The following is an 11,117-nucleotide window of genomic DNA, read 5'->3' on the forward strand; positions in this document are numbered from 1 at the left end:
TGACTGGTGTTATCACTTACAGAGCAGAAAGGTATTGTGGCCCTTGTATGCTTTATGTATTATGCAAAGACTGGAGGTCAACATTTTCATCTTTGCCACAGTCTGTCCTGCTAGTTAGATGGTGCTCTTGTGCACATTTTAACTGACTACCCAACTATATTTTGTTAGTCTGTGATAAATAGCTGCACATTAGCCACATCTGGTGGACTAAATCAGAATCTTCCTAACTTTACAACTGATGGTGGTGTTCAGAGGGAGATTGAGGTTTTGATAGCATACATGGCAATTTTGATTAAACAAGAATCAGTATTAAAAAAAAAAAAAAAAAAAAAAAAAAAAGAATAGTAATAGCAATATGTACGGTGTATAGTTATATTAGACATATATCTAAGGTGTCGGCTGTGGGATTTATTTTGGATTTGTCAATGTCACACTCAAAACATGTGTCATCCTATTTAGCTGTTTAAGGGGACAAAATGCAGCTAAAAAATAAATAAATAAAAATATTGACGCTTTTATTCTGAAATTCTCTGGCGGACGTGTGGTCATCGTTCGACGAGGGCGAGCAGCTGGGGTAAGGAGCGCATGCGCAAACAATAGACAGCGGCCGGTTAGTGTCACAGCTGTGTTGTGCAGAGCTTATTGGCTCTGTTGCCCAGAGGCCAGTTCATCAGTTTATCTGCATGTAGCGTAGCCTGTTGCTCGGTTTCTTAGATATTAGCGACGCAGCCAACACTAAAGAAACATAGAACAACTAAAAGAATTGATGACAAAGGTAAGAATATATTTTGTGAGTTCGACCTCGTTTCAGCTAACATTAGCAAACTGCAGCTAGTGTAGCATCTTCAGTAACGATTGTTGCAGATGTGCGAGTACAGATAAATGTTGCCTCTTATCTTGTTTGGTATTTCTGTCTGTGTTTAGACTGCTTGTACAGAGACCGAGTCACAGTGACATTGTGATAATAAACACAACAATAATCTTATTCGGTTTTGCAGTTTAAAGGTGTTGTCTGAAGCTACTGTGACTTTATCATCCTTTTAATTACGGGTTTCCTCTTTTTAAATGGAGACGATATTCATTGATTATAATTGTGTGAAGACTAAGAATGCCGGTAAGGATATCAGAGTAACTGTTGTCTCAGTTTGGTTATTACGTGGTGATTACGATGGGTAAATAACAGCATACTTACAAGTAGGTTAGGGAGTAGAGCAGCACTATATATATATATATATATATATATTTTTTTTTATAATACATTTTTGAAGAAATACATTTCAATTTAAAAATAATAATAATATCTTATGGGAGTAGCTGCATAGGAAATATAAATGGTATCTAAAAGTTTCTTGAATGTAGGTTTTTATAAAAGTACAATTAATGGACCAAATCACTCCGAGTCCAACTGATTCTGTAGGAAACATTCGTTCATTTATAAGGTCACATTATGAAATACAAGTGTTGTAACACCGTCTCATCAATGTATCACAAGCAATAGAAATAGATCAGTCATTTGTGTGGCATCAACTTGTGCCATCCCCACCACCGCTCCCCTGGCTCCGCACCTGCAGATGCCCACTGCTCCGGTCGGGTGTTCACTGCCTCCAGAGTGCGTTTCCACTTGCTCAATTGTCATTGTGTGTTCATGATTTACAGGTGTTTGTAACACAGAGGTCAAATTCCTGTGTGTGTAAATCCTGAACTCGTCCTCTCGTCCGAGGCAATAATTGTTGGATTAATCAATTAGCTGTTGGAAAGACTAAGTTTGCGTGTTTAAGATATCTCTTAGCCTTTCACCCATTTGAATTGTTTTCTCAAATGATGAATTGGCTGGAAAAGACCCGGTGACGTCTATGCTGTCGCCGTTTCTTAAATGTATCTTTTGAGGATTCAGTATTTATCTGTCCAGTTAAAGACACACAAGTTTTTCTGAAACGCGTTTCACTGGTTATGTTAACCGTTAACTGTTTGTTTTTTCTCAGTGGGCCGATAGGAGATGTGTGCTGCCGTGTATGTCCTGTCAACGGTAACGGGCTACGTGCTCACCTCTGCCCTGCTGCTGAAATGTCCGCATCTTTTGCGCTGGAGGAAGCGAGAAACGTTCCTCAGCAAACACATTTCCCATCGTGGAGGTGAGTAAGTGACGATTGATCTATTTTGTTAGTGTTGAAGTGTCCCTGGTTTGCATTTCCAGCCATCATGGAGAAAAGGGGAAAACACTGTACTACGCCTAATGTTTAACTCTCACATTGCAGGGGCAGGAGAAAACCTGGAAAACACCATGGCAGCTTTCAAACAGTGAGTAAAAGGCTCTTTCTTGATCTTTTACACACAGTTGGTGCTTGCACTCGTGACTGTGGGCGGCTTGTGTAATCTGGGCTGTCGGCTTTGTCTGCAAGTAGACAAGAATCAATGAAACCTATCACTGTTCAGGTCAAAACCCTGAATGATATACTTCTGTTTGATTTGTTATTTGAACTGCTTTGATTGCAATTGAACTATTAGCTTAAACTTAAACACCACAGTGCCGAGAGAGAACAAATGAAGTCAGTGATGTCTCTCAGGTTTGGTCCTAAGTGCAGTTTTGTGCAACGTGTGTTTGTTTTCTTGCAGTGCTGTGGACCTCGGCACAGACATGCTGGAGTTGGACTGCCACCTGACAAAAGATGAACAGGTTGTGGTTTCACATGATGCCAACTTACAAAGGGTATGCGGCATCGACGCCAACATCTCAAACGTAGCCTACGCTGTGAGTTGCCGCCTCGCATAATCTCCGCATCCATATCCGACAGACAAATAACCAACTCTGCACTAATAGTAAATGTGTTTTTGGCTGCCTTTTTTTATTTCATGACAAGGGATGTGCTAAAATGAGCTTGTTTTGACATGACATAACGCTGGATTTTGTATTTACTCTCAAAGTATTTTCTAAAGATCTTGGATAAAACCCTGTAGTCAGGAGTATTTTCTGCTAATTCAGACAACAGATATATGTGGTTTTGTGTACAGAATAGTGCACGTGAGGTAACAGCATAGATTTATCGGGTGTCTTAATCAGGTGAAGTGCATACCAAGTCATCTGACTGTGTCACATGGGGGTTAAAGAATGTCAAACAGAAACTCTTAATGATTTAGTGGATTAACTGTCCTTCACTGAAGATTTCTGCTCTGTTCCTGCACTTTATTTCTTCTCCTTCTTTTTTTTTTCTTTCTTCCTCTTTATACACAATTTCTAATGAAACAAAGATCTTCAAAGATCAGAGAACAAAACTAGAATCCCATTTCAAAGAAGAGGTCGTGATTAAAAATTCCAGGCACATAACTCAATGGCATTAGTATCGTTTACACCCAAACCTTGGTGGGAACACCCTCCGTCACACTCATGCCATTGTTGACCTGTCTCTGACTGTAGTTGTATTTAATGTGTGAAACCACTGCCTGCTGTTTGCAGGAACTCCCTCCGTACCTCTGCAAGCTGGGTGTAACTTTTCAAAAGGGTAAGCGTCACACATCCATGACCGGCGTCATCCCTGCACCACTCAGATATTTGTATTGTCAGCAACATCTGTAGACGCTGTTCACGGTCAGTGCTGTCTAGTAGAAAATACACACATCCTGTATGCCTTTACAAACCGTTAGTAGCCAATGAAAAGAAAACAGGGGCCGAGAGGACTATTCACGGCCCAATGTGCTCGGCTAAGATTATAAAAGTATCCTGAAAAAAGTCTAATCTGAAGCCGACAGTTTTTGCAACTCGTCCTTGTCTGTGCAGAGTGTTTCTGTGAGGGAGGCGAGGACAAGCGCATCCCTCTCCTCAGGGATGTTTTTGATGCCTTCCCCAATACGCCCGTCAACATTGACATCAAGGTCAACAACGACACACTCATCAAGAAGGTGTGTGCGCATGTCTGTATCCTCCTTTTTTCCTTTAAGCATTCAAGCCTTCTTTCAGAGCAGCTTTACGTTTTTTTTCCCCTCCATCTTTCTTTTTTTATTGCTACTCATTTGTCAAGAATTGTGACTCAGATTTCATTTCCGACTCGTTTGAAAGAAGAAGAAGAAAGAGGGTAAAAAAAAAAAAAAGTGTAAGAAAACGAGCAGATTTGGAATCCCAATCCGCCATCCAGTTGTCAAAGGAGCAAGTTGCAGTTCTTTCCTTCTGCAATGATCAAAAGCTTCCTGGGATGTCGAGATGTAATTTGAATGCCAGCCGAGTGTCGTGTTTCACAGTTTATTTTTTTAATCCTTGCAGGTTTCCGAGCTGGTCGTTAAGTATGACAGAGAGCATCTGACTGTGTGGGGCAACGCCAGCAACCAGATAGTCAAAAAGTGTTACAAAGAGGTACTTCCATGATCCTGTGGCCTTATTTTAAATGACATTCGTACAGTAGAAAGATTCGTATTGTCAGAGTGGCCGCGGGTCCTTAAAAAGTCTTAAAAAGTCGTAAATCAATTTTCCTGAAAATAAGACCTTAAAACGTATTAAATTGTCTTAAATTCAGATTGCATGGGTCTTAAATATTTGTCTATTTTTCTTTTTGCTCTAAAGGGACAGTATTAATTTTTTTTATATATATTTACTTGATTTTATAAGCATTTGTTCATGGGACTTAAATGTTCTGAAAATATTGTAATAAATTTAATTTAGGACAGTGATGACATTTTTGTGATCTTTTCGCATGACACACATTTAGTCGATGTTCTTAAACTCAACCGTCATTTGACCATACTGTCAGTGTGTTTACTTGGAGATACTTGGTATTTCCATCGTACGTTTGGTCTTAAATTTCATTTAGAAGTTGTATTAAAAGGTCTTAAAAAGTCTTAGATTTAACTTGTTTATACCTGTATAAACCCTGATTGTTTCTTCACTTCACGAGGATGTTTTCTTCATAGCTGTATTAAGTGTTAACATTCATACCAGTGACTTCACCAGGCAAAATGTCCACTGAGCAAAGAATAAGCTGCCAGTTATGAAAACATTTTGTCACATACGTACTATAGGCGGGACACTGCAAAGAAAAGTTCAGAAAAGGAAATTATTAGATTTGATGTATTGCTATGGGGAGTCAGTAGTCGTCTTTATGTCAGTTACATGCCAAAATTAGGTAGAAATAGACCCATCATCCCAGAGCTTTTTGAAAGAACAGGACTTGCATCTTCCCTGATCATTTTACTTTTGTAACAACTGCTTTATTAGAGGGAACCGACTGTCAGCGTCATATTTCTGTTTTGTTTTCGCAGAACCCCCATATCCCAGTGTTGTTCAGCCTTCCCAGAGTATTGCAGCTTTTGGGCCTCTTCTACACAGGCCTCCTGCCCTTTGTTCCCATCAAGGAGCAGTTCCTGGAGATCCCCATGCCCTCCATTATAACCAAGTAAGAACACGCAAAATGTTACCAAATGAAAAGCGACGTGCTTATGGAGCTTATGTAAACAGCAGTATTCAGGAAATGGTCAGGTCACGCTCAGCAGCATGAGTCAGCTCTCAGTAATACTGCTGCTTGTTATACAACACGATGGTGGTGATGGTGGTGGGCTGCCTGATAGCACAAACACTAGACTCGAACAGAGGTGATCACAAACACCAGTAGGTCAAAGGTTGAGGGCTGTTCTCCCGGCGTACATTTTATTCCTTTTTCTCTGTCTCAAGTCCTAATTGGGCCAGTTGGCAAAATGACCGACACATGTGTAACAGCTTTTTAATGGGTCACGGCAGGATTTTTCCCCCAAACTCTAAAACCTTACCTGGAACGAACTTTGGCAGCTGTGTTTAAGGAAAAGACCCCAGTTTTTCACAAATCACTAGAGAGTTAGAAAGTTGTCCTGTTATTCCCACAATTTGATTTCCATTTCCATTTCCAAGTATTTATTATTGGTCACAGGTAAAGCATGGCAGCGCTGGACTTCCAGGAAATCCGTCAGCCCGAGCCCCGATAAGCAGAAATAGTTCATATTTATCTTCTTCACATTTATCTCACAGGGGTTGTACTTGCACGCGACAATTGGCCAGTTTTTAGTGACATGAACAGGCCATCCACCGTCCTCATCATGTTCTTTGAATGTGATAAACAACGTGTGAGTGTTGTTATTAAGCGTGTATCTTGAACCATACATTGCGTAGTATGAGCAGGAACAAAATAGGAACATAGATTATTTAAACTCTGCTGATAAAGGCCCCCAGAGATGGTTTAAAACTGTGGAGAGCTGTGGACGCTAACAACTGCAGTTTAACTTTACATAGAGTCCTCTGACCGTCAAAACTTCAGAGAAAACATTTACGTAAATAGGTTTTTTTTACCTCGTGCTACCGGTCTGAAATTATTGCTGTAATAATGGATCTACAAGTATTACACACATTATTTAAAAAAAACCATAAATGTGTGTGTTGCAGTTACACTGAATTGGAGGCACAGGAACAGCCTCTGTTGATAAGATTTACATGCCGGATACCAGAGGCGACTCATTTGTACATTTGGATTAAAAGTGTATATAAGTGACATTGGCCACAGTTTAGATGTTTTCTTCGTGTCCTTTAAGTGTTTGTTATTGATGCCACGATTATGTTTGAAGGACACTGCTTTGTAAGTCATATCGGTTAAGTCATTAAAGGAAGAATTCACACCACTTGGCTTTGAGAGTGTGTGCCAATAGATTGTGTGGATCAAGGTCAAGCAACAGATTAGACGTGCCGGACGTTCACTTGCTCCTACATTTAAGGATTTCTTTTATTACTCCCCCTGCCCAAAAGCACAGTTGCTCCTTTGAGGCACTTCAGGATTTTTATTTACTTCTTAGAATACGTTTCAACAGGACCAATAGAAAATGTTGATTTCTTCTGTCGGGTGGTTGTTTATTCTATTTAGACTAAATTAAGCTGTATTTGCATTTCTCACATCATGTAACTGGTCATTGAAGGAAAAGGTGATGGATGATGGCGATAGTTTCCTACCACATATCTACCTGAAGTGATCTTATGAGAACTTCATCAATGGCTTGTTTCTACCTGAAGTATTTAACTTTCCTGTGTGATTTTTTTTTACAGACTAAAAGACCCCGACAGATTAACAAGGAGTCAGCGATTTATCACCTGGCTTGCAGACACGTAAGTCCCTCATTCATCTAGATATGCATAAAACATTTAAGCTTTCACTGTTGAGCTGTAATTTTGATGAAGTCCAAACAGCCTTCATAGTTGGTGAGCTGCCACATGTTTCCAGTCACACTGGGACAGTAGTTTAAACCTTAGTGTGGGCTACTTAAACTGAAGAGCAAAATGTCTGATGGGATTTATTGAGGAGATTTTTGGTTCTTCGGTTATTTCTCGACGTCAATAATCAATGTCTCCTCATCTATTCTACAAATGATTTGATACTTGACAGAAATGCTATAAAAGGTGGGAAGAGGAAACATGAAGAAAAAAAAAAAGTTAAAGATGCGTTTATAGAGGGCCGTTGCAGATGTGGGGGGCTAAAATAGGGAGTAATCAGAGGGTCTGTTTTTGAGGCACGTCGTTGCGGTGTTTCTGTTAAGCTGAAAACTTGCATCCAAGAGCTGTCAAACACATCTGAGGCCTGCAGAGTCTTCACGGGTTGACCTTATTCTCACAAATTAAAATCACATTTAATCACAACAAATTATGCTGTGGGGCATCTGCCTTTATGAAAATGGGAAAAATGAATGCCGTGGACTGTACCCACACTTGTGACAAAAGTCTAGACAGCTTTTATTACTGATTTAGATCTTGGTAATAATCAAATCCATCTCATGTGCGTACAGTTTTGTTGTGATGTCCTCAATCAGTTAATGCAGTTTATCTTTTAAATCTTTGAGTCAGTCATGAGAGTCTCTGCACCTCAGTCACATCTCGACTGGTTCATTCTGCTGCACGAAAGCTCAAAAACTTGTGTCACTGTTCAAACACTTATGTATCCAACTAGAAATATTTTCTTCCCGTTTTATACTGACAGTTTCTCTTTGCTGACGGGTCTTTACGTTTGTGTTGCAGTTTGCTGATGAGGAAAGCTCTTTTCGAGCATCTAACTGCCAGAGGAATACAGGTAACGCTGCTGCTGTTGGGCACTTTTTAATTCTATTTTCAAGACACCCAGATGTGACATGGATCGAGAAGGACACAAAAACTTTCCATCGTATTAAAAGAATGAAAAGAAACCAATCCCGCCTGTCTGCGTGCTCATAGCTGTCTTTGAACCTGGAAATGTCTGAGGTTCTTATGAGTTCAAACATAGACTGGGGTGGCTGATAACTCTGCGTTCAGGGGGCAGAAGCATTCTTGTGCGGCTCCCTCCATTGTTTGACTGCATTAACTGTACGAGTCCTGTATCTGGTTTCAGGTGTACATTTGGGTGCTGAACGATGAGGAGGACTTCCAGAGGGCGTTTCAGCTGGGAGCCACAGGAGTTATGACAGATTTTCCCACCAGGCTTAAAGACTTTATGGACAAGAATGGCATTTCTAAGTCCCAGTGACCTGCTAAATTCTACTTCACCCCGCCTCACCGCCGATTATCCTTCAAACTGAGTGACCTGCCCAACCAGCCCCCCCACGCCACATGCGCCCACTTTTACTGCATGCATCCTCTCACATTGTGGTTCACAAATATGAGGCATCAGTCGCTTCCCTTGTATATGTTTGTATTATAGCCACACAAAAAAAGAAAATCCTATATGGGCCCTTCTGGGTTCATTCAGCTGAGTTTTTGAAAACTCCCCACACCAAGTTTTTGGTGAAGGATGAATATTTACACGGTAGAGACGTCCCATAGTCACACTTGATGTTTTTACAGCAGGTGGAACAGATTTACAATTTCAACTTGTATTGTTCAGCAGGTATAATGGTCCAGAAAGGCTGATTAGGACTGTTGTATACATATCAAATGTACAGAGAGATAAACTAAACAAACAACCATGTATGCTTCCACTCTAGGCCTTGTTTTTAGACTGTGAGAGGAAGCCGGAGTACTGGGACAGAACCCATCCAAGCACAGGGAGACCAGAAAAGCTCCACATTGGATGATCTGAAATTAAACCAGGAAGGTTCTTGCTGTCAGGCAAATATGCCAACGACCACACCATAGTGTCGATCTACTGCAATGATTCAGTTTTTAAAACTGAATCATTACGCACATATCTGTGCCCTTGAAACTGCACAATAATCTAAATGAGTTAGTTATGTTGAATGAACATAAAATGTCCCAAAAGGACTTTACTTGTACCTGCAATAGATTATCAGCCTTTTTGAACTGCGTTCAGCGGTCAGTCGCTGTGAGGTTTCTGTTGTTACTACAAAGCTATTTAAAAGCAGCTAATCTTTTTAAGCAAATCTAAAGAAAGTGAAGAAAAGAATAACTTCTGAAATATTGTGGCTGCAAAGCTCATTGGTCTTGAATTTCATTAGAAGTGTACGAGGCATCACCTCCATTATCTTTTGATACAGGTTTACTGATGTGAGGACTTGATTTTTTTTAATGCTTTCAGACTGACTTATATTGTTCAAGTGTTCAACAGATGGAGCTTGATGTTGCAATGCCATGTGAGTTGACCATTTGCATTATGTTTGATTTTATTCCCTACTGCCGTCAGACTGTTTTTTGGCACATGCAATAATACACTTGTCAGAGGTTTTTAAATTTTTTTATGTAGTCAATGCAGCCAAAAATGACATGTCATAAATGTCATAAATAACAGAGCGTGCACAGATTCAGTTGAACTGTTCAGTGTACTGTTATAACCACTGTTTACTTGCTGTATTGTTTGTTGAAGCCACTATCATGAATTTAACTTTAGTCAAATGAACTTTTTTAGTTTTATTGGTTATCTGAGGGAGAGATTTTGCACAAAAAGAAAGCCAATTTTTATTTTTTTTTTTCCATCGTTTCAGTATGATCGGAAACATTTGAAAGGAATCTAAATATGTTCAATATTGAAAGTATTTTTGGCAGGCCGGTAGAGGTTGATTGATTCTTCCACCGCTGTCGTGTCATGTTAAAACGTGTTAAAGACAATGAAGCCCAAAGCACAGCGTTCTCCTGCACTGCCACTGCGAGGCGGGTATAACAGGGTTATTGTATAAACACGTACCAATGATGCTCTCTAATTCAAACTCGTGACCACACGTTGAGGGTCTTTAATGAATGTAGTATTGGTTGAATGTACCGCAAGTCGGTTGATGTTTTGCAATCAAAGCAGTATTTCAGTTTCATAGACTGCGAGTTAAGTCTGCATATGTTGATATTTTACATGGTTTTCAGAGCTGTTCATCCAAAATTATTTTTCTTTGGAAGACTACATTTACCAATCATACAAATAGTGGAAATAGTTCTCATTACGTGTTCTGTACTGAGTGAACTTGTACATTGCATGCTCAGATGAAGCTGTTGTGCTTATTTGATAACATTTTGTCTGTAGGAACTATCAACTTGCATTTATCAAGCCCATGCCACATGCAGTGTGTAATTTGGTTTCTTTAAATATGATCTTAAGTTAGTTTTTTTTTTGAGCATCAATAAGCACTGAATATAATCCTACATATGTGTTGTGTATGTACGGTAGAATGATAGGTTATTGTAACTTTTTGTTGCTGTTCTTTACATCTTTGGTCACCAGTTACATGCCAGTTACATGCCAATTTAAATGGAAAGTGTCTTGTACATTGACAGGAGGTGGCGCTGCAGACAGGGCAGTTTTCAGATGTTTGGGCTGTAGCAGAAAAGTTAAGGATGTTGAATAGAGGGTTCCACGTGAAAATCATCCGCAAAGACATCATTTATCTATGTTATGACAGCCGGTGTCTTTCGTTCGCTTGTAAAACTTTAAAGTAATTTCAATAAACTGTTCACACAACATGTTGGTGTTCTTTCTAAAGAGATCAGTAAAAATGTTATGTTGTGGTGACGTTATTGGTTACTCTCCTTTGCCCTCGGCCAATAAGCATTGTGTTGCTATGCCTTATCGGTTTGCTGATTGGCCGATACGCTTGTCATTTAATCGTCATTAAAAAGCCAGTCTGATTTTTGACAAAGAGTGTTGGCTCAAGATGTTAAAAAAAAAATTAAGTGTATATAAGGAGGTTTTACTACTCTTTCTGTGAATATGGAG

The 11,117-nt window shown here is 39.6% G+C and overlaps 1 protein-coding gene across 1 annotated transcript; it reads left to right on the forward strand.

The window, feature by feature from the left end:
* The first annotated feature begins 604 nt into the window (after window positions 1–604).
* Window positions 605–10,864, forward strand: gdpd1 (glycerophosphodiester phosphodiesterase domain containing 1). Its single transcript, XM_075473626.1, has 11 exons — window positions 605–775; window positions 1,983–2,132; window positions 2,256–2,298; window positions 2,614–2,749; window positions 3,452–3,497; window positions 3,773–3,894; window positions 4,253–4,342; window positions 5,245–5,378; window positions 7,046–7,105; window positions 8,009–8,060; window positions 8,355–10,864. Exons 2-11 carry the CDS (start codon window positions 1,997–1,999, stop codon window positions 8,487–8,489), a joined length of 954 nt encoding a protein of 317 aa, XP_075329741.1. The 5' UTR covers window positions 605–775; window positions 1,983–1,996; the 3' UTR covers window positions 8,490–10,864.
* Window positions 10,865–11,117: the final 253 nt, after the last annotated feature.

The sequence above is a fragment of the Odontesthes bonariensis genome, chromosome 9 (assembly GCF_027942865.1).
Source record: "Odontesthes bonariensis isolate fOdoBon6 chromosome 9, fOdoBon6.hap1, whole genome shotgun sequence".
Taxonomy (NCBI): Eukaryota; Metazoa; Chordata; class Actinopteri; order Atheriniformes; family Atherinopsidae; genus Odontesthes; species Odontesthes bonariensis.

Coding starts and splice junctions, on each gene's coding strand:
- gdpd1 (XM_075473626.1), top strand. CDS start 1,997: ATGTGTGCTGCCGTGTATGTCCTGTCAACGGTAACGGGCTACGTGCTC. Junction 2,299..2,613: donor ACCATGGCAGCTTTCAAACA/GTGAGTAAAAGG, acceptor GTTTTCTTGCAG/TGCTGTGGACCTCGGCACAG. Junction 3,895..4,252: donor ACGACACACTCATCAAGAAG/GTGTGTGCGCAT, acceptor TAATCCTTGCAG/GTTTCCGAGCTGGTCGTTAA.